The following is a 25,019-nucleotide window of genomic DNA, read 5'->3' as shown; positions in this document are numbered from 1 at the left end:
AATAAAACCTAAAGAATATAAAATGCCAAAAGGGATGATGGGGAATGTGTTTGTTGTTGAAAAATGAATGACAACAACAAAGGGGAATCCTTAAAAATAACCATGAATTTGGAATTGGATGGCTCTGTTTTTCTGTGTTCATTATCAAGAAGCAAGACTACAGGTCCTCCAATTCACCACAAAAGTAGAACTTGCTATGTCTATATAAAATACCCAATGATGTCGCATTTTAGAGAAAATCATAAGAAAGTAAATATACCTTTATTTTATGACACAAATTTTTTTCACAATCCCCTTACATTCAGTAAACTTTCCTCAGCACAGTACCAAAACACAAGCCTAAGTTAAACTTTAGTGTTCTCGTAATTCCACTAATTTACAAAGGCCACCATCTCTGGCAAATTTTTCTCTTAAGAAAATGGCACAATTGACTTTTAAGTCCAATAATATTTCACTTTTTATCCCACTCATAACAAAAAATAAATAAAACATGAGTGTTCCCATTGAGCCTAATTTTATCACTTCTGTGTCTTTCATAAAATTCACTATCCTCAATAAATCTCTTTCTCCAAAAGAACCTGAACTGTATTGAACTGACCAATCAATCGTTATTAAGAGTATAGCATTACTAATAATATACTTTTGGTAGTAATAATGATACTAAGACATGGGGAAGAAGAGGAAAGAAGTGTCTCTTTTACCATAACTATTTCAGGATTCACTGTATTTAGATCTTAAGAAATATCATTTGCTTCTGCATGGAAATAATATATTGTTCTTATTTGCACAGCTCCTTTCTGAATTTATGTATTTTCTTCATAGAAATTCACTAAGCATTTTTTCAATATATATCTTCCTTTGAACCTCCCCTCATCTCTCCCTTTCTGAAATATAAAACTAGGAATGAATTTTCCACTCAGGGCACTTCCAAACAATGGTATTAATCTGTCAATGAAATACCTCAAGTGGCGGTAGTTTACAGGGCACTGTAGCCCTTAGCATTATGCAATGTATGTTTCCTCCATCTTTTCCTCTAATTAGAAAAACATTTTGTTAACCTTTAAAATTCTCTATATTACCATAATTGTTATTTACATCAAAAAACTCAGAGCTACTTTTTTTTTTTTTTGCAATCCATCTAATTCAAAACCCTCAGTTTAGTCACTATACGCTATTTAATCATTTCTTAGTTAACAGGGCAGAAAGAGCAGCTTTAATTGGCTTCCAGTATTGTAGTATGTATGTGTAAACTATTTATAACTTACTGCTAAAACCACCCAACGTTTCAAAGACTCTGGCTGGTATGCAAACTGGAAAAACAAAAGAAACAGAAAAACATCTGGCAACAAAACAGGAATGGATGGTGGAAGTGACATTGCCTAGTTGATGGGATCAGAGCATGTTAACTCTGTCTAATCTTACAGGTGTCCCCTCCTTTTCTATGTCAGTGCTGAGACGCTGACATCAGGACAGGTTGAAACAATGGCACAAAGACAATCCATCATATAGGTACATCCAACACCATATAGAAGGGGTGTTAAACTCGTGTGACTTTTTCCCCCTTCGCTAAACTGTAGGTGGGAGTGGCCAGCATGTGATGCATCCGACCTGCAGGCCACAAGTTTGACACCCCTGCCATATAGTATTTTGTAGGGGACAACCAACACATTGAATTGCACCTGAAGGCCTACTGATCGCTACAGGCAGCATTTATCATTGATTGCAATGTGCTGGGGTCACATGATTGCAGTTTGCAATCTTTTTTCTGATTTCTGATTTGCCCATTAAGCAATTTGCATTGTTTAAGACTAGGTGGTTTGCTTACCAACTATAGTGAATCACTTAACTGCTGTAAAAATTGTGGTAAAATCAGGTCCCGCTTGACTTACAACCACAATAACTACAATGGAATTTGCAAAGCAGAGGTGTTATCTAACTATACTGCATTTTGGACCAAAAACAGCACTGGACCGTTTCATATTTTCTCTATTCAAGCATGTTGCTATTTCACAATGGCAATGGGCTGCTTTGTCCAATAACTTTAATTTTTTTTAAAATAGCAGGTTATAGTTAGTTAATTTGTGGAGAGGAGTATCTGATTGGTTGATATATTTTTGCTGCAAACATTAGATTTGCAAAATTATAGATTTAGATGATATGAATATGTCCCTCCTCCATACACACACAACAGGAAACAGTCCAGGGGTGGGTTCCATTTACCTTCACTACCGGTTCACAATGAAAGTACGCGCACAGGGGGAGGGCGCTTCTGCGCATGCGCAGAGCATCCGTGATGATGTCCGGGCAGGTGGGCAGAGCCTCCCAGTGCTGCTACTACTGGTTTGCAAAATCCGGAGTGAGCCGGTAGGAACCCACCACTGAAACAGTTCATCTACAAATCAAAGGTTTATTCTATCTTTAATATTCTGAACCAGCTGGCTTTAGCAGAGATGGCTAAATTGCTTGCTTTGATTAAAGAAATAAACACAACTGCTTTTTTTTCTACTTCGAAACTGCTTCTGGACTTTGTGCTTGAAGTGGGAAAAGTGGAAAAAAATGAAAGTTTGATTTTGGGTTTTTCCAATTACATGTAGATAGATTTGTTATTATAGAAAGGGCTAGCTTATACTATTATGCAAAAGTAAAAGTAGAGGTTTGATGTTATTTGTCAGGTTTCGTTGCTATCTTAAATAAACTTCATTCTCAAACGCAAAGTCTCTAATGAATCTTTCTTTATTTAAGAATAGAAATAACATCATCCCTGAACTCTTGTGCAGCCAAAACTGGCACCTCCTTCCAAACGCCTCCCTTTCCGTTCTTCAACCCCAATGTCTCATTGGCCATCATGCAGATCCATCTCTCCGTCCCAAGCACTTTCTATTCACAGGAATTCCCCCCTCCCTCTATCTCCCAGGTAACGCTATCTACTAAAGAGCAGGAAACTAGGTAAAAGTTCATCTCAGCATTAAAGCAAAGCTTCTCCCTCTCTCATTCATGTCAGCGCTGGAAGAGATCATAAATTGGAATGCTGACATTATTATCTTATTCTACTGCACCAAAGGGAGTCAGAAGTCAACACATTTTCTTTTTTCCCCCCTTTATTTTCTACACTTTTCCCTTCCCTTTTCTCTCCTTTATTTTTCCTATTTTTTTGCTTTTGTATTTTTATATTTTAGAATATATACTAAGGAAAAATAATACCATGTTTCCCTGAAAATAAGAAAGACCCTGTCTTATTTTTGAACCCTGAAATAAGTGCTTGGCATTATTGCCATGTGGTCAAAAGTCTGATTGGGCTTATTATCAGGGGATGTATTATTTTGGGGCAAACAGGGTATTCTGAATGAGCTTGAGATAAGAGGCCAGATATGGCTTGCGATGCCTTAGGAAATCTTTGTCTGGTATCATTGGTTTTTATTTTGTTTTGTTTTTAATTGCTAAGAAATTATGCCTCAGTCTTATCCCTATGTGGCTTTGGAAAATGCAAGCCAATATTTGAATTGTTATGAGTGCACCTAATTTTCTATTTCAACTTGATTTACCTTTATTATTCATGTGTGACCATCAGGTGTTTTAATTACTATTTATTAGGTATATCAAGAATAATAGTATTAAAATACTAAGTAATTGGGAGTGGGTACTGATGTCAAGCCACTAGTTATGAATTATTAAATGCAGTTTAGTTATTGGTAATTTATACAACATCTATTGACATATATTTCAGTTTTATTCTTTCATATATTTTTCCAATGAGTTTGTTGCCTAACTCTAATTAGAACCTATCGTATTTTTTAGAGTGTAAGATGCTCTGGACTATAAGATGCACCTACCTTTTTTTGGGAGGAAAACAAGAAAAAAAATCTGCCTCTGCCTCCCAGCAATTTGCCTCTTTGCAGCAAAAAGCCCGTTTCAATTTCAGCTTCAGCACAAGCACAAGCAGCTGATTGTCGGTTTGATTGGCCTTCCGAAGATCAGCTGTTTCAGGCTGCAGGGATTGCCATAGCCTATCGCTGCCTCCGTGTGCCCCATTTTCTGGAGGGACAGCGGGGGCTACATTCAATGTATAAGACGCACCCAAATCTCTTTTATGGGGGGGGGAAGTGCATCTTATACTCCAAAAAATACGGTAATTAGAAATATTTAATTTTTACTGAAGGCCTGTTCATTGTTCTTTAATTATTGCACAAGTGTTGGTCTTTGATGTGCATTATCATTCAAACGTACGTAGAATTTTTTGAACATTGGGCTTATGGAAAGGCAACATACAAACATATTTCATGATGAATTTCTTTGTATTCTGCAACATACAGAAAAACCTTCGATTGTCCAGGATCTGACTAGCCATTATTCCTTTCTTCTTTGCTGTCCTGGTACCCTATGACTCTGTGTAGAATACTATCCAACTGCTTCTAATTAAATTTTATGATCAGTTGATGCAAAATATTTTGTGTCACATTGGCTCCATTTTTTTTCAATCTTTTTTTAACAATTATGCATTTGGATGATTATCATCGAATTACTTTCAATAAGAAATGAGCAGTAACATGCATCCATCTAACTCCCCAATTTTGCAGCACCAGATATTTTGATGTCGCAATTCCTACCTTACAGTATTCCTCCCCAATTCCTAAGTTAGGAAACCTAGTCTGCTCCTACAAATTTCTATTATACATGTGGGAAATTACTGGTTTAGGTTAAACTTGGGCAATCAATTTCCTTGATGCAAGTATAGTAAGAGAAAAACTGAAATAGTATAAATATATGTAATTGCAATTTTTAAGTCAGAGAAAATTATTTGCAGAAAATTAGCATATTACCTTTTTCACAATGACTTCCTGTGAATCCAGAAGGACAGGCGCATGTATTGGGGGCAACACATGTCCCACCATATCGGCATCCTTCTTCACAGAACGCTGAAAAGGAAAGCATCATTTAATTGTTGCATTGTACAATAAAACAGGGACATATATTTGTAACCCAGAAAGAGGTGAAGTACAATTTATTAAAAGACAAACGGAGTTCAAATAACAGCCGTAGGGAGAAAGACAGAAAACCATACAGAAAATTAACAAAAGCAAAAAGTTAATGATTATTTGGCATGGGTATTAAAGGGATAAAACAAAACATTTTGGAACTAAGCCTAGTCACAGTCATTACAAAGATAAAGCATGCATTTGAATGCTTTTAATAAACTACTAAAGATATGGAGAAAATTTGCAAGAGGAATAATAGTAGTATTAGTACTGTAATGATGACATATTCCACTTTTTTTCTAGGAACTAAGCTGGTCTAATTAAGGATTACCCTTTGTTTTATCTCCACAGTAAGATCTCTGTAATATAGGTTGGGCTCAGAGAGTTACATAAAGTATTGATTAAAATAAAGCCCTCTGTATCTTATGAATCAATTGTTTTAATGGAACAAGTAGTGAAGGCAGAAAGAGAATAACATAATATGGAAAAAGACATATGTGAGCTTTTGAATGTGTTTAAAAAGACTGAACACACAATGACTATGGTACATATTTTAAATCTTTCAAGATGTGACAGTAAAAGTACTTGCTCTTCTTCTTCTGTACCTGATCATCTCAGCTTCATTTTGAACAGAATTGTAAATATATTTGTCTGATTGATTATGTATCAACAAGTTGTTCTGAACTCCTACCACCCACATAGATTTTCTCCATGATAAAACTACATTTAACTGCTTAGACTTCTATACAAAGTAGGACCTCTAGACCTATGTTTAGTAAACTATGTTTGAATGAATGTGGTTAGAACCTCTGAATAAATGTAGTTAGATCCCCTTTTCAGAACTGACATATCATCATTGGAAGATGGTTAGAGGATGTAAAGCCAAAAGCGAAAAGTTTATTTTAGTTGCAGAGTTAGAATTATGAATACCTGAAGAAAGCTATTTACACACACTTGTGACAAATAAATGTAAGCCCATTTAAATCTTTCCTGTCTTAATGCTCTTTTGCCATGGTTTAATTGTTTACAGCTCTAGTAACATTTCAATAGTCTTAGACTTAGAATAACTTTATTGTCACTTTAAATGTTCACTAATCGGCATACATTAAAATGAAATTTCATTGCATACAGCAGCTCAAAGGGTCACCACCTCCAATATACACTACATAACATGACAAAAATATAAATAAATAAGGGAGACCCACATAGTTCTACTATTACTATGGTAGCATGAAATCCAAGCAAGATAAAAATAACAATTACTTTGAACGTCTTGTTTGAAATTAGGTTTTGTTGTGTAGACGTCTTTATTATAAGAGAAAGAAGGCCATGAATTTATATCAAACATCTTCCTCTCTGGATATCACTGGAAATGCTGTGAATAACTTGTCAAGAACCACCTAGAATGCCACATATTTATAAGCAATGTAAATCATATTCTGTGTGCTACATTTCATAAGACATCCTGTGGGCTACATAAGAGAAACTATAATGAATATTTAAAGAATGGCTTTTGCATCAGAATTGACAACATAATCTCCCACCCATCCTGCAATCACAGGAGCACTGCCAAAGAAAAGCTACAAAGGATATGAAAGTGCTACAAAATAGAAAAAGTCCTTCAGCATAAACGGATAAAAATGCAAATTGTTTGGGGCTTCAATCTTAATTTGTAATTGCTCATAGGTGAGCAGAGAAAATAGTACCATGAGGTACCTCCTTTTTTGTTTTATAATAACCTTTAATATTTTTGTTTTATAATTATAATATTATTATAATTATAATAACCTTTAAAAAATAGGGAAAAAAAAGACAAGAAAGGTAAGAAAGAAAATAAAGGTAGGAAAAAAGACAAGAAACTAAAATGAGATCTACACATAAGGTTGAATTAAAATTATTGCTACATATTAAATTATCTTATTATTATAGTTTCTCAAAACACATGTTAAATACATGTTAGTTGAATTAGCAGTGTGGTTCTGACCATTCTGAGGAAAGAATCTTGAATAATCTCGTTTATCTTTATCCAGTTGCTTTGGAACACGAGTGTCAAACTCAAATGTGTCACGTGACGTGTCGTGACTTTTTTGCCTTTGAAGAGGTGGGGTAGGTGTGACCTGCAAATGATGAATCTGGCCCAGCTTGACACCCTGTTTTAGAAGAAGCAGTTCCCTTTTGGGTCATATTTTGAAAACTGTTGAAAATTTTGTGGACAGCCTTGATTTTCCCATCTTTTTAATTCTTTCTTCTTTATATGACTGTAGTGCCACTGTGTTTTCATTATTATAATTTTTTTGTATTAAGCATGTTTGATGCTTACTTTTTCCTATGTCAGCTGACAAGGGTTTCTTTGATTGCAGTGGCATAGAAATATGTTTAAGAGATAAAATAAATAAATAATATTCAATCTAAAATCATAATAGTTGCACTCTCCCGTCTTCGTTTTAAAGTTTTTTATAGCTAGTTGCCTAAGTTCGTAGCAGATTTTGAATATACTGTATATGACTAACCTAACCCCCCCTTTTTTAATGTACCAAGGTTCCAAATTTCTGACCAAGTGGTTTTAACAAATTAATATTGACATTTTATACGAATCTCGTGCAATCATGTATATTTTTAACTCAAAATATTTTTTCACCTTTTGAATGAATTAGTTTTATTCTAGTTTACTAGATTTTGTAAAAAATGTCTAGTTTACTAGATATTGTAAAGAAAGACTTTACAATAATATGAATCTTTTAATTTAATCCATGGCAGTTGTCAGGTTAATTTCTAAATAGTAACTGTTTGGACCAGTTTTTAATCTTTAGTCTGTTCTGGAATTTATATGACCTGTTCTGTAACTCTTAATGATTCAGATATTTCTTGATTGACTTCTTAGTTGGTTTAACATGTGCCAATTTCACTCATTTTGGGGAAATGATATATTGTACATAACAGGGAATCAAAATAAGGAAAGATGGTAGAGTCAAACTATTACAAAGTGGAGCTGGAGGGGATTGCTTGGTTAAGAAACTTTTCTTTTTTACAAAGTCAATCTTATATCTCTAAAAAGAAATCATAGACGACACGCTGATTAAATTTGCTTTGATTCAGAATAGCGTCCCAGAAGTTGAAGCCTAAGGTAGTCAGAGAAAGTGCAGCTTTACCATCAAAGAAAAAAAAAATTGCCTGATAAGCAAAAAGATACATTTAGCTGATGGGAATACATGTTTCATTGTAATTGGAATAAGAGAAATAAGTGCTATATGGAACATGAGTTATGCTACAAAAACTTCCCTCGATGGCATAGCTAATTCAGTTCAAATGTCTTCCTTTCTCAGTAAAATTAAATTGCTTAGCACTTGAAAAAAATCCAAGTTGAAACAACTAAGTCTTTATTAACCTCAGAGAGATCACTAAGTAGAAATGATATTGAATTAACATTCCAGTGTACTGCAATATGGAGAAAATTAGTATTCTCAGCACAACAGTAAAAGCAACAACAGAAAGAAAGGGCTTTGGCAATCTTTTTATCAACTTATAACAAATCTACTGCTGGTACATGCTGTATAATTTCAAGAAAATAGAGTTGGATGTGGTTGTTGTGAAAAGGAGAGAGGTGTTAACTTTGCTCTTCTAGCAGATCCATGGCAACATCTTTTCCCTAGAAAACTGATGTTGCAATGTTCATATTTGTGAACTGCTATCTTACATTCAACATATAAACAAGAGAAAACAAAAATATATAGCACTGAAATATCATTTGTTAAGGATATTAGTTAAGGACATCAGTTAATAAAAATGGGTGTCTCCTTGACCTCGGCTTCTCAATTTCTCAGTCAACTGAAGTGTGGTGAGGCATAATACTATTTCGTTAAGCTAAAGAAGAAATTGTTATAGGGGCCAGGCATACACAAGTCTGTCTTCATATGTATGATCATAACTCTTATTAGAAACAAAAATAAGTTATTTGCGGATGTTTAAATGAAGTTTTAAAGTCCCTGTTATTGTTAATGGTATTAAAAGCATGATGTAATATAAACTGGAATTCAAAGTTGTATAACTATTTAAAAACAGCATTTATAATCCAGCAGAGATTTCTGTGAAGGAAGAGAACTTCCTAACAGTGAGGACAATAAACCAGTTCGGCTTGCTTTAGAAGTTGTGGGTGCTTCATCACTGGAGGTTTTTAAGAAGAGACTGATCAGTCACTTATCTGAAATGGTATAGGGTCTCCTGCTTGAGCAGGTGGTTGGACTAGAAGACCTCCAGTGTCCCTTCCAGTTCTATTCTAATTGAAATTTGAGATTATAAATTGTCTGTAAGTAATATTATCTAAGTGCAACATAATTCTCTGTGATATTAAAAGATAATTGCTTTAAGATGCAATAATGCAATGTTTTGTTTTTTTATTAAATGTGATACCACAATTTTGGGACACAGTCATCAACATAATGGCATTTTTGTATTTTTGCCTTTTAGTTTGAGGAAATCTGAATTTAATCCATCCCAATGAAAAGCAGCTCTGACAGTAGCAATGTTTTGATACATGATGTTCTCAATTATACTGCAGTGTGTCATACAGACTTTACTACTCTCTTCCAACTGAAAGTATTGTCTTCTGGTAGTAAGTGTGGAAGATGCATACCAGCTACACAATTAATTTGGGGAAATGTGCCCAAAGCAATGGAAGCTGTAAATCTCTTGTGCAATAGTCTTTGTGCTTATAGTTCTTAATAAGTCTCATAGCCACTTGTGTCAAAAGATTTCTGCTGTGTTCCAAACCCATTAGCATTGAAGTTTGGATAGGGAACAATATAATAATTCAGTACAACTCAGAGGATTTCCAGCCTTGTCTAGCAGCTTCCTAGTATCTGAGAAAGCTAAGCATAAACTTGACAAATCCCACTAGAGGAGTGCTAATATGCTACTATTAATGTATTGTAGCCCATGCATGTTTACAAAAAGTCATGTCTCATTAGAAGAGCACTTACTGATTTTGCAACAAAATACCTTATTAGAAAAAAAAAATGAAATAGGAAAGCAACTTGAATAAAATCCACAGAGATGTCAAACCTTTCAAATTCGAATCTAATGCTAAGAGTAATTTTCAAGTCATCCAATTCAGGAAAGACAAAAAGAAAAACAAAGTCCCCCATCACTGCTGATTGCCAAAGGAACTGAGCATAATTTGACAAACAAATGCACTACCATTCTTAACGTTGAGTAGAGGGAGATCATTTCAGGCAGTGTGGGAGAACTATCCAAGACAGTCCCTTGGTCATTGCTTGCTGCTGCTAAGCAGAGGGATCTGTTTTTGAGTCAAGCTAAACTACTGTTGTCAGGAAGGTGGAGATTCTGCTCCAATGCCGGTGTTGAAATAATGTTCTGGTGGTCCCTGGTTAGCTTCTGGAAAAATTCCCTAGCCTACTAATTTTGCTAAAATTTAAATAGGCTAGGCTAGTTCAAATGCTGGGAGAAAAGTACTAATTAGTATGGTGTAATGAATTAATCTTGAAAGAAACTAAAATGTGTGTGTATCAGAGGGTGTTTCTACCAAACTTATTAAAGGTGGTCCTTGTTTAATAACCACTTGTCCAGAAAGTACTTAGAACCAATCCTTAATGATCCAGCCACTGCAGCATCCTTGCAAGTACATTAACATGGTTTGGGCACTCAGCAACTGACCTGGATTTTTGCTTATTACCAAACCCCGCTTTTGCTCCCCTCCCCCCTTCTAACACAATACAACTGACCTCCTTTGTTTGGTAGAGCATGGAACACACACATGTATGTATGTAAAGGAGTCCCTGTGGATTTTCCTCCACTAGTTATTGATGACTATGGAGAGCAGTGCTCATCTATGTTTCAAAGGCTACTGAGGCAGCACATCTGAAGACTTTTCTGCAGTCATGTGGCTAGCATGATATCACGAAGCACTGTTACCTTCTCACCAAAGTGCTACCTATTTAACTACTTGCATTTGCATACTTCTGAATTGCTAGGTTGGCAGGAGCTGGGGCGAGAATGGGAGTTCATCCCATTGTGTGGCATTCAAGTTTCAAACCTGGGCCGACGAACCACTGAGACACCACACATTTATCTGTCATCTATCTATCTATCTATCTATCTATCTATCTATCTATCTACCTACCTACCTACCTACCTACCTACCTACCTACCTACCTACTTACCTACTTACCTACCTACCTACGTTCCTATCATCTATCTATCTATCATCTATCTATCATCTTTTCACATGGTTCACATGTTCATTGATAGGATGAAAGAAGGGGATATAGAAACACCAGTTATTTATCAGGTAATTCTAAAAAAAACCCTGATTTTTGAAACTTATAAATAATATAGAGGATTTTTCTATCAGTTTGGATGAGCAATTTATTTCAAATTTAACATATTCATTTAATTGACTCGACAGCACCAAATGAGGCTTTATTTAAATGTATTCAATAAATTTATTTCTAAAATTTATTAGTTATGCTCTAGTAGCTTTCAAGGTGACATAATAAAAATCTACAAAGTATATTAAACTACACATAAATTGTTATTATGAAAGTATAATAAAATAAAATTCTTCATTTATTCTTCAGGGTTTTTTTATGCCTTGTAAATGTGAACAGATCCTAGTATATGGACTTTATCAATTAAAATAGAGACAATGAAGAATTCTCTGTTGTGTACTGTATGTAAATACAATATGATCCAATCCAGGAATTTGCTGTAATAACACTGACCTGTATAGTAAAAACTAGAATTATCTTTCAAGGTAGTACTAGTACTGATCTGACTCTAAGTTGAATGAATTCTATAGAAAGCCACAATATGGGGCAACAGATAATAGGATATTAATTGGCAGTTGAGGGGACAAAATATTTTTACTGATTTCTTTCACAATGATTGCCCTATAGACTGTTGTGGTGGCAAAAGTGCCAAGAGCCTTGGTGGCACAGCAGACTAATGTGCTGTTAACTAGCACCAGATGTCTACAATTACTGCAAGTTCAAATCTCACCAGGCTCAAGGTTGACTCAGCCTTCCATCCTTTCAAGGTAGGTAAAATGAGGACCCGGATTGTGGGGGCAATAAGCTGACTTTGTATAAAAAAAGAACACTGCTTGGGGGGGCCAAAAGCCCTACTAAGCAGGTATATACAAAAGTATGAAGGCTATTGCTTAATGCATTGTAAGCCGCCCTGAGTCTCTGGAGAAGGGCGGCATATAAATTGAACAAACAAACAAACAAACAAACAAACAAACAAATAAATAAATAAATAAATAAATAAATAAATAAATAAATAAATATTCTGTGCTGAAGAATATACCTAACTGCTGGAAAAAAAGTAAAGGTATTCCTGTAACATGCAATCACACATATCTTTAAGACTAATAAGGGATGTAGACAGACAGTCTGAGAAATATATTTAAAGGGGAGAGAGAAAGAGAGAGAGAGAGAATTAATGGGGGAGAAGACTGCACCTAGAAAAACCTTGAGTAATATGTATGTGATGCACAAGTAATCAACTGTCACCAAGCATAGAACATAAGAAATGGGGGAGGGGGTGTTTCCTGTTAGCTGCAAAAAGGGTGGGAGCAAAATGTGCTGAATTTACCTCAAGAGAGAGAAAATGGGGTAGCAGCCTTAGCTGTCAGAAGGCAACTATCAGTTTCAGCAGGCTACTGAAGTCTGACATAGAAAGCAATAACAAAGCTTTGTTGCTCTTGTTGTTAATTTTGCACCAGAGCTGGAAAACCAGTCTGCTATTTGACCTTAGCTGAGCTCAAGAGGTTTGGACTCTTAGCATCTAGATCAGTGGTTCTCAACCTTCCTAATGCCGCGACCCTTTAATACAGTTCCTCATGTTGTGGTGATCCCCAACCAGGGGTGGGTTCTAAATTTTTTTACTACCGGTTCTGTGGGCGTGGCTTATTTTGTGGGCATGGCTTGGAGGTTATGTGACTGGGTGGGTGTGGCTAGCTGGTCATGTGACCGGGTGGCCATGGCTATGTGTATAGGGACTACTCAGAGGGCTGAAAAAAGTCATTTCTGACACTTTTGACTGGTCCTCACACTTATGACCATCCTCACATTTATGCCCGTGCAGCATTCTTAACAACCATGTCACTCATTTCACAACTGCTTCTCTTCACCATGGTGACAAGATAGGGCAAAAATGTAAAATGTGATGACAGTCGTAAGTTCGAAGACTGGTCAAAAGTGCGAGGACAAGTCAGAAATAACTTTTTCAGCCCTCTGAGTAGTCCATATGCACAAAAGGATACAGCAATAGAGAGGGATGAAGGAAGGGAAGGGAAATTAGAGTAGGAGTGAGGGTAAGAGAGGGAGGAAGAGAGGAGGAGAAGGAGAAAGGAAGAGGAAGTAGGGAGGAGAAGAAGAGGGTGAGGAAGTAAGAAGGAAAGAAAAGAGAGAGGTGGTAGGTTTGAGGAGAAAGATTGCTGTACAATAAAAAAGATGAAAGGGAAGAAAGCCAACCCCAAACAAATATAAAGATATTAAGATAAAAAATGAATTGTTAAACTTTAAAGAATAAAAGAGAACAAATATGAATAAATAACAATAATTAGAAACACACACATACAAACATACAATGTATTTTCTTTGAACAAAGTATTTGGCCAGTTCATAAATTTAAACAGTGTTTAGTCATTTCAATTAAATTTACAATTTCTATATTTCCTTTTTGCCATATTTATTCCTCATCTATTTTTGTAAAAAACCAATATTACCCTTCATCCTCATCTCTAATCTTAATCAAATTCAATTTTTCCCTTCTATTCTATATTATACCCCTTCCCATTGTCATCTATTTTTATATCCATCCTCACATTGGTTAATTATGAAATGTTACAGTTGTTTAATATAAATTCAACATTTTAATATAAATCAATTAGTTATATAACTACCTTTTTTGTATATTAATCAATATGAACATGAATATTCCAATTATTTCCATGCAATCCAATTTCTTACAAATCAATTAATTATATTTACCAATAATAATAAACCAAATAATTTCCCCCATATATTCCTCCAAACCACAACTTAACCATTTCTGCTTTCAACACAATATACAATTAATAGTATCTCAATTATTACAATTCCCTAGTTAAATAGAGCTTTTTTTCTTTTGTGTTTTAAAATCTCCTCTTTTTCCCTAAATTTCCCGTTGTTTGCACCTACCTTTTTTGGTGAGGAAAAAGAAAAGAAATCTGCCTGCCTAATTTTTCAACGTGCAAAGCCAACAGCCTGCTTTACTTTCTCTTTCGTTTTTCAGTATAGCTAGGGGGAAAAAAATCTGCACTCTTTCCAAACAAGCAAAAGAGCCCTGAGCAAAACAGCTGAGAGCAAATCAGCTGGGGGTCAGGAGCCGATCTAAGCAAGGGCTAATTAGCCTATGCTGAAGCTCCGGGGGCCAATAAAATTACAAAAAAACCACCGAACTATTTGTTAAATTGCTGGCTCCCCCACCCCTCGCCCACCACTATTTATTGGCAATAAATAGTGGTGCGGAGGGGCGGGGCAAGCCAGCAATTTAACAAATGGTTCGGCTGCACCACTGGCTATAGGGCGGCCCTTTGAAGCCCCGCGGCAAGAATTTAAACAGTTTTTTTTCCTCTAGCCATCGGAGGCAGCAATAGATTGGGAGTGGGTGGGGTAAACGAACAGCCGGCGATCCAATAGAGCAGAGAGTGAGGGTGAGTGAAGGCGTGGGGGGGGGGGCGAGAGAGGGCTTTGGTGACCTCTGTGAAATGGCCGTTCGACCCCCAAAGGGGTCGCGACCCCCAGGTTGAGAACCGCTGATCTAGATGATAAACAATGAATCCCACAGCTGTTGCTCCATCCCTATCTGCAGCCATCTCTTGCTTTCTGCTATATTTCTAATACTTAGTATATAAAGATGCTACATTTACAGGCATCTTACACCACATACAATTTCTAAAAGCTAAGTAATGCTAGTCTTGGTTATATGAGAGCTACCCAGAAATCTCAGGGATTTGGAGTAGATTTTTGTTGCCTCTGAATTTGAATTAGACATGCTGAGAGAGTTCATATTTTGGATAGAAAAGATCATTGATTTGAAAGAGGGGTAAAAGAATCCATATGTTAGAATTGAACATTTCTTCCCCAACAGAGGGGCAGGAATAAGACACTACCTATCTCCAGTTTACAATGTATCCCTTGCATTGGTTCCAAGAAGATTCCACAACAAATTACACCCTGATTCAGATGACCCTGAGGGCACAAATCAATCTCCAAGTGGCCTTAACAACTCTCAGAGGCTGCAAAGAAATAACATCCTTCCATCCCCTCCCATCTTATTAGAACCTATCCTTCCATTCCACCCACAATCCAATCTTAACGTCAATACCTATCCTTTCATACCCCTGCCCTGCCATCAGAACATATGAAGGTTCTTGGATGAGAAGCGAAATATTTTCTTTTTCTTCCTCAAGAAATTTGATAAATAATAATAAGGGAAAAAATAGTTCAATTGCCTTTTGAAGAAAGAAAACACCTTTGAGACAACTATGACCTGGATAACTGAAAATCTCAGCAGACACATGCTAAGAGACAATTTTGGTTGAAAAATTAAAGTATAATATGATAAATAAATATGTTTACATGCTAGTTATTTTTGTTTATTTTGTGTTGCCTTTCTACTTTACCAATGCCCTTAAGTATAGTAATTTTGTCATGTGAGCAGTACATCAAAAGTAAGTACGCATTCCAAACATGTTCGGTTATTTCAAATCAGAATTAATTCCCCTGTTGAATCCACTGAAGTAGAAGATGGTCCAAGAGGGATTTTGTTTTAATTCAAGGAACTGAAAATTCATTAATGTTCTTTTTTGCCCTTTTACTATGTACTCCAAATTTGATTAACAATATATGGGTAATTGCTTCATTAATAATAGACAAGCATCAGATTCTACTGACAATCCAAATTTGTATCTGGTCTTCCAGTGATTTCACGGAAGGAAATAACAGGGAATAAATTTCTTGGTATTCAACAATACAGGAAATGATTAAACTGTATGTTTTTGTTACAATAAGAGTCAGATTTAGTCAATAAGCAGAACCAAAAGATCTAATCAAGCAGATTAACTAATCATTGAGAAGTTATGTGAACCAGTGTGAATTAAGCAGAATACATGCAAAATAGTCTTCACCTGGAGATCTAGAAGGCTTTAAAAATCTGACTTTTCTTGAAGGCATTAAAGCTGGGTTGTTACAAGTACATGATATATGAAATGGCTTGACTTTCTATTTTATATTTATTGTACAATAAATAGAAATTGTATTTTTGTTATTTTTATTGGTCTGTTTGTTAGCCACCAAGAATTATTTGCTTAAGATAACATTTTTAAATAAATAAAATCTGAAATAAGGAGAGAGAGAGAGAGAGAGAGAGAGAGAGAGAGAGAGAGAGAGAGAGAGAGAGAGAGAGAGAGAGATTCTAAATTAGCTCACTAATTAATTGGAAGCAAGATTTTTTTAAAAAAAAAGTCTTATCCAGTTGCTGTGCAATATGTTAAATACTTTCACTGCCACAGTCCCATAAAAGTATAATTTCATACTTCAGGTGCAGAAAGTCTCAATAAAACTGTAGTGCTATATTATGCATAATTAATTATTGACAAGTATAATTGCACACAAATATACAGTAAATATAATAATCTTTATAACCGACTTTCTGAAATAGAAGCCTACAGCCAAGTATTTGTATCTTACAAAATATGGGTATAAGAAAAGGGGAACAATGGACAAGTTCCATTAATTTTATAAAAACAAGACTATCTTTTCACTATCTTAATATTTAATTTTTCCCACCATGGCACTCCTGGGATGGAAAAATCCTGTTTATATAAATGCCTTAAAAAAAAACCCAATGGCTTTATTCTCAAGTCTGCTGACAAAATGACTTCTATGCATATATCAACTCTTCAGTGTGATTTTGTCTTTGAACCAAAGCACCTGCTATACTTACAAATAAGTATATGCATATATGGTACCCCGTAAATGAGTCAGGCATAATCTGTTTCACTTATTAAGTGCACAATTGTATGTTCATCCATGAAATAAGTAATTATTGAGTTATAATCCACAGTTAATGCTCTCTTTCAAATATCATAGTCATGTATAGGTTATATATTGTTTATTGCTTACATTTTATAACTATATAAGCAGATAAAATATTTATAACAGCCATGATTTCACCCGGATTTTGTTCCTAGACAAGATATACAAATGAAATTATGCTTTTTAACATCTCTGCTGTTTTATATTTCTTATGAATGGCATATTACATCAGCTTGGTGAAATGTATATAAGCATAAATAAAATTAATTGAAACAATAAAGGACTAAAATAGTCCAATAAACCATGAATTACAATATAATAAATTTCACTTTTTGAAAATGCTCTGCTCATTTTCTCTTTTACATATTCCAATAAATGCCTTCTTAAATGATGCTGAATTTAGTTTATTGTAATACTCTTCACAGTATATTTTAGGAATTGGACTAATATATAATATAATGAGTTTATGTATAATTCAAATAATTTTTCTCCTTTGTTCACATATTTTAAAGGTTACAACTGAGCTGTCCTATACAGATACATTTTAATTGTACCATTAATTATATCTATATCTACTATATGCCTTACTCTGTGCAGTTATACATCTTCTACAATTTCTATATCATATCCATTTGTCTATAATCATTCAAAGAATAAATGGGAATTCCCTTTTACTTATACATATGTACATATTATTTAATATGGGACATTCATCCAAGTTTAATAGAAACATAATTATGTTAAAATGATCAGAACCTGACAAGAGATATGTTAAGGAATAATATTACAATCCTAAAATATCTTCTATTAAATGCTGCATAAAATAACGCCCATACACAAAAAAATGCATGCTTTCTAAATATTTATGGTATTACTGCCATGAAAGCATCATGGCATCTCCAAATAATATTTTATTAAACAGTATTATTATTAATAAGCAAGAGCTCAAGAGATATGTTATCAAAAGATTGTTAAATGCCTCTAGAGTATTGCTATCTTAAAATCGAAAAGTATCTTGGAAGAGAACCAATATTTGTAAAATGTCTGGAATGGTACATGCATAATTTAGGTAAGAGAGCATGACAGTAAAATTATTTCAGAATTTGTGTGACAGACCATTTCAAAGCTGAAATAAGGAGAGATGGAAAAATTAAAAATTTCTTCCACTGATGAGCTAATAGTTGACTTTGTCCTAGAATTTCAAGCTACTCAATTCTATGTCTGGAAGGGGGAAAAAATAAGCAGAAAGTATCTAGTAACGACAAATTTAAATTTGTTCTTTGGATGATTTCAGATTCATACACATTTGACCTTCATTCTTGTACATGACAATACTTTACATGGCTTATCAGTAGCAAAAGCACAGCAGTTGTAAAATACACAATATAGTCATGTTTATATCTTAAATTTGCAATATTGACTTGAACTCAGATTTGTGTTGTCAGGTTTGTGAGCTCAGCTTTGTTGTATGAGAGATAGGAATATATTGTGACAAATATTTTTGTAAGTTTCACAAGGAGACAAAGAACATATGCATAGAATTTCCTCAGACAAGAAGTAAAAAGCTTCTAATAATGGGTAAAATTATAATTTTGCTAACAGAGTTAAAAGTATTTGTTCTGTATAACACATGCTCTTGTTAAATTGATGGTATATGTTTAGTAGAGGCTGAGAAATATTTATTTAATGCATTTACATTGGAAGAGGATCATAAACAACCAATAGCAAGTAATTACAATAACGGCAGGGTTCCAATTTAAACCTCAAAAGAGTATTTTATGGCATCCCTATGTCAACTCTACAGTAGCAATCCAAACTGGATACCACAAAATAGATAACCTGACTAGAAAAATGCTGGTTTACCAGAAAAAGTTTGGCAAAGAATATTTTGAACCATTTATTGGGTTCTTCAATCACACACGATTATTAAGCTGTAGGCGCTTCTACACCTTTGTGTGCTGTAATGCACACAAAGAATGCTGTCTCCTTTGAATTCTCAGGTTGTGCTATTACAGATTCAGAAATAATTTAAAATATTGTAAGAGACCAAACAGAAAATATAACACTTTGTTTTTATACATAATAACTGTTATGAGGCTTTTGTATGCACAGAAATGGAAAGATGTATGAATTCCCACAATGAAAGAATGGGTTATGAAGCATATGGATCTGATGGAGATGGCAGAACAGACCACTAAAGATAAAAATCTGACTATTTGTCTTTCTACATGGAGACCATTTTTGGACTTTTTCTTGATAAAGATAAAAATGAAGTTTAGATTTTGGGAATAGACTATTAGATGATTTATGACTATGGAATTGTTGGTGTTTCATGGATATACATTTTATGTTTTTATATAACTGTTTAAATTTAAAACAGGATGTTTTATAGTAGATATTTTGATTGTAGAAGCATGTAGCATTTTTCTGTATATTTGTAGAATTTTTATTATGATGCATGTGTGAGATAAGTTTATGTTGTGGCCCGCCAGCGGCCAGCAGAGCTGGCAGCAAATTTGGATAGTGAGGAGGTTTGGGAGGAAGATGGGCCAGTCCTAGAGTCTGGGGAAGGCTCGGACGAGGGGTCTGAGTAGGAGGCAGAGAGGGGCCAAGGCCATCTGGTAGTTCTTTGCTGCATCCGAGTCTCCATCAGCGAGGCAGAAAAACAGCATGAGCTTGTTCCCAGTGTGCCCATGCGCAGAGCTGCCTGGAGACAGGAACAATTAAGGAAACAGGGTCGACTTGAGAGTAAGGCTTGGAAATAATTGGCCCCTCCCATAAGACATAAAAGAGAAGCCAACGGGATGTGAGCTTTAGCAGGAAGCAATTCGTTCATATGGCCGATTCAAGATTTGAAAATTCTGTTTGTGACTCTGTGCCAAGTTTGGCCTTGCCCTGCGTCTGGAAAGTAGCTTTTTGGCAGCATTCCATGTGAGATAAGTGGGTGTTGATAACCTTCCTCTGAAAGACTGTTTATCAAACCTTGCAGACTGTAAATGAAAATAATTTACAGCCGTATGAATTAAGAGCTTTGCTGGGACTAAGTTTGTGCTGTGTAATTTCTAAGGAATCCTAGGTCAGAACAATTTATTTAGAACAAGGCACTATGATGACTATGTATTGGTGTTATTGTTTGATTATAGGTATGTATGTCTTTGGTATTTTAGATTTGTATTTGCTTTTTTCAAACTAAAAGAAGAGTTTTTATATATAATTGTATCCGTATTTAAAAAGTTGGAAGTAATTTTTTTAATGTTCTTTTTGAAGGATGGGTTGTGATACTTTTTAAACTTTTCCCATTAACCCTCCTCTTTGCTTTTTCCTTTTCTTGTAATTTCGTATTTTGACCTTTTATTTTTGAAAATAATTCTATTAAAACAAAACAAAGTGCATACAAAATAATGCTGATAGGGGCCAATATCCTGGGTATTATCCCTTAGGCTCTAATTCTTTAATTTCTTTTTACCCAAAATGTTGGGACATTATAAATAAGAATTGATGCCACGACTTCAATGATGTAGGAAATTAATAACTCCAGTGTGTTTCATGTTATTTATTATTAATTTTGTACAATAATTCCTAGAAAGAACCTTCAAGTAATAAATCTAAATTTATATCAGGGTTAGTAGAAATGAAATAGAATTAAAACAGTGGTCCTAGCATACTTTTAAACACCTGTAGCAAGATAATTAATTAAGAAGAATTAATCCCAAATTTATTCATATTTTAAAATACCTCCCTATGTTTATGTCTACATATTATTTCAAATTTGTTTGCTATAGTCACCCACCAAAAGTTAAACTGCCCAAAGGAAAAGGTGGATTTAGCTTCCTGTACTTTTAAATGTATCATTGGACATTTATATTTTAGCTTCAGTTATTAGGTGGAATTCAATTTCTGTTTGGGTTCCTCTCGGAATTACTATTTAAATCCACTGAAATCTTTGAAGGATATATCATTCTTCAGTGGCACTACTTCAAATGAATGTATATGTCTCTTTGTGTGTGTGTCTGTGTGTGTGTGTCTGTGTCTGTGTCTGTGTGCCTGTGTGCTTGTATGTAGGGGGTAATTGTTGGGGAAAGCAATTAGGATAAAAAAAATGCAGTTTCCTCTTCCTTCTATTCTCTAAAACACTTCTGCACAAATAACCTCATTTTTACAAATTGATATTTAGTATTTGCATTTACAAGCTTGTTAAACAAACAAAGTCCACTGCACAGATAAAGAACTTCACAGTATCCCACAGAGTTTCAGCTTCCATGTAAACCTACATTTTTGCAAAGGGTATCCACAGCAAACAATCGCTCATGGAGACTATAGTACAATTCATGAAGGGAAGGTATGTATTAGCATAGTGAGTTGTAAGCTTTTTTGCAACATCTCAGTTGGGGCTAGTTAGCTCTTAATTTTGAAAACAGTTCTAAGTAGCGTTATTGCCGTACTGAATATTTCAGTGCCAATTTGAATTTCCTATAGTATTTCTGTTTTTACAGGTACTACAATAACATGCAACATCAGTTTTTCTTTAATAAGAAAAAGCAAGCAAAAAATATAAGGTAATATAAAAAAATATTCAATATCAAGCTCAAGAAACAGTTCTGATGCCAGTTCTGACAAATAGTTTCTACTACTTCAGGGAAATTGGGGCAAAGAGATATTTGGGTTGATTTGTTTCTTTTAGGACGTTCTGCATACTTTAACTTCTGGAAAAGAGCCATCCACATCTTTTACTGTATAAAGGCATAATATCAGTAGAAAAGAACATATATATATATATATATATATATATATATATATATATATATATATATATATATATATATATATATATATATATATATATATATATTATAGAGGTGGGTTCTACTTACCTTTACTACCCGTTAACAACGGGATCGCATATGCAGATCGCTGATGATGACAATCTGGGGTGGTGGGCGGGGCCTCCTGCGGTTTTACTACTGGTTCTTGCGAACCGGTCTGAACTGGGGGCAACTCATCACTGATAATTTAGAATTGAACTGTGGACTCCTTGGTGTTCTCTGAGCTTGGTTGCTTTCCTGATGATCAGTGGTGGTATTCAGCCAGTTCGGACCAGTTCAGCCAAACCGGTAGTGGAGATTGCGGCTGGGCCTGCCCACCCGCCCCAGTGCTATGCCATCCTATTTAGCTACATTTTCAAGGCCAGGCGCATGAACGGAAGGTGCCCACATGCGGCGAACCGGTGGTAAAAATATGTGAATCATCATCAGCATCATATCTGCTGATGATGTTCGATTTCCCAACTAGATAACATCTTCAGTACTAGAAAGGAGTGGGGTTTGCTCTCTGTTAATATGCAGTAGCTTGCTCTGCCAGTGTTGATGGTGTGCTATTTTCTCCTTGGTAGGTCCTTGATTAAGCTATTGTTTACTGCTCAGTTGTTCATCTGGTGTTAATCTTGAGGTTAATCTGTGCTTATCAGGATGCTGATTACTGGTGAAGAGATGTTTTTGGTTCTTTTTTGGTTCCTTCTTAGCTTTTTTTATTGCCTCTTTTGAATAGGGTGCAAATATTGTTTATCTCTATATACCTATTGATGACTGATTTGCCTGAGTGCTAAGCTTCCAGAAATTCTAGTGTTCTTGCAGTCAGCTGTCTAGGATGCTCATAGTTTCCCAGTTGAAACTATGGTTTTAAGTCTTTCCAGGTGTTGAAAAATAAAGAAGTTTTCTTGTCTTGTCTGCCAGTGTTTCTGGATGAATTCTGCTTTTCTTCTGCCTGACTGTCCTAGATAAACACCATTCAAATCCAATGACCAATATATTTTGCTCCCTTGCTATCTCTCTATATAAATATACATTATTTAAGGTAATGTGTGACATTCTAAACTATCATGGACAATCCTTTTTGAAGCTACAATTGGCACAGTTTATTCAAATCAACCTACCGCCTTGGGGTAATGAAGTGTGTCCAAAATATTTAAAATATTTTTTGTGCTTTTAACTTGTTAATTTGGCAGGAATATTTAATCTTTGCAAATAGCTCATCTTGAGCTTGTTCTGTAATGATCTTTAACTGAAACAAAATTACTTTTTCTAGTTCTCCTATCTTGGGGCTAAAGTAATCCATATTGTATGTTTCAATTTCATATTCTTATCTATCATTCACATGGTGACTTAAACCCAAAGGTACAATAAAGTTGTGAGAGCTTAAATTCTTCACAACTTCCTGAAGTCAAAGATTAAATCCCTGAACAAAAAGTTGATTCAATCAAGCATTTTCATCTTGTTATACAGTTGAATAAAAATGCACAAAACTCTGCATATAAGTTTCTAATATTATATATACTTTTCTCCCAGCATTTTTCTAGTATAATCTAGTTTTAAACATATTTTTTTCAAATTTCCCTATTTTCACTTTTACCCAGTATGTATATTATGTATGCTTTTATACACATACATAAAATTGCATCACAAAGGCAAAGAGGGGGTATGCTAAATTTTAAAAATGTATAAAATAGATTATATAGTTTTCAACCTCATTTCAACCCTGAGCTACAAATATTCTCCTTTATTGGTACAATTTTTCACATATAACTATTGATTCACACAATAATTCTGTTGAAAATTCTGAAACTGAATTACTTTATCTGTGCGTAACTGATACCAATCCTTAATATTAGCACACAGCCTATAGTCTGACAGAATTCTATTTTAAAAATTTAAATATAAATCACCAAGGCAAATGAAAAAGGGTTGTGCAAAGCTCTGATACAAAGCTTCTATTCAACTGTATCTCCTAACTGAATTGATTTTCTGAATTGGATCCTTGATTTAATTCAGAGTGGTGAATCACATTTTATGACCCTGAGTCATTTCAGAGTTATTTGAAACAATTTTACCTTTGACTTTTCCATTGATTCTAGTTTGACAGAGCCTAAAACATTACTGCAGCTTTCCTTCCCTAAACTGACAAAATTGAGAATACTTGTGTGTGACAATGCATTGAGTGTCAGGTTAACGAATTTTTTTCACAAGAATACTTGGAAAAAGGAAGTGCTCCTGTGGTGTTGTTTTTGCTGTGTTTCACTTTCTGGGTAGAATCTGTTCAAAAAATGTACTTGGAGACACAAGGACCATTTTGTTGTTTTTGCTACTGTTGCAGCTCATGTGAATAAATGTTTAAAATCTTTTCCCAAACCCATAGTCTACTATCCTAAATCTGAATCTATTTGTCCATAATCTGTGAACCTTAGGATTCAGAGCTTTATTTTGTTGGAGGTGTTCCTTGGAACCCTGACTTCTCCATTGTGGGTAGAGACAGCAGCCAGGCATGGGAGTAACTCGCCTGTTCAGATTGGTGGACTGAGTCTGTCAAGAAGCTAAATCCCGTTGCTAGGGGCCTTCCAGCTTTTGACTCAGTCCGTCAGACTGGACAGTCGTGTGGGACTGGTCTCTAGTGATTTCTATTTCTATTTCTACTCCTAGAATTGTGAAATTTCAATTGGATTTTTTCAGTTTGGACTTTGGACTTCACCTTGACTTCGGTTTGTGAGTTGGATAATTTCTTGAACTCCGATTACCTCAGCATCCAGCGTTGCTGGTTAGTTGAGGGTCTTTGTCTCCTTGTTGCCCCAGATCTACAGACTGCTTTGGCTGGCCTATATTTGGGATTTCGTGGAGCTTCGCGCTCCTGGTGGGGGCAGGAGTTGTTCCTTTGTTGGTAGAGCCTCGTGCTCCCTTTTGCTGTTAATTGCCTGTGGAGCTTCACGCTCCCTTTCACCGCTAATTGCCTGTGGAGCTTTGTGCTCCCAACCAAGTGTCAGTCAGCCATTTTCTTTAGCTGACAACCCATCTCATCATTTGGTGGAGTTCGCACGCTTCCAGTTGTGGCTGTTACAGCCTGCTACTAATTAGCTCGCCCGCACTGGTGCGTGCATTGATTTGGATGCTTGGAAGCTTTG

The 25,019-nt window shown here is 35.1% G+C and overlaps 1 protein-coding gene across 2 annotated transcripts in view; it reads right to left on the bottom strand.

The window, feature by feature from the left end:
• Nucleotides 1–25,019, bottom strand: part of NELL1 (neural EGFL like 1) — a 564,211-nt gene that overhangs the window by 82,406 nt on the left and 456,786 nt on the right. For both annotated transcript variants that reach the window (XM_034417254.3, XM_034417255.3), the window contains exon 15: nt 4,818–4,913. In XM_034417254.3, coding sequence (XP_034273145.2) covers nt 4,818–4,913 — 96 coding nt within the window. The remainder of the gene's footprint in view (nt 1–4,817; nt 4,914–25,019) is intronic.

The sequence above is a fragment of the Pantherophis guttatus genome, chromosome 1, assembly GCF_059756535.1.
Source record: "Pantherophis guttatus breed Tessera chromosome 1, ASM5975653v1, whole genome shotgun sequence".
NCBI lineage: Eukaryota > Metazoa > Chordata > Lepidosauria > Squamata > Colubridae > Pantherophis > Pantherophis guttatus.
The sequence above is the reverse complement of the archived record's forward strand: the minus strand, read 5'-3'. Positions and strand labels throughout refer to the sequence as shown.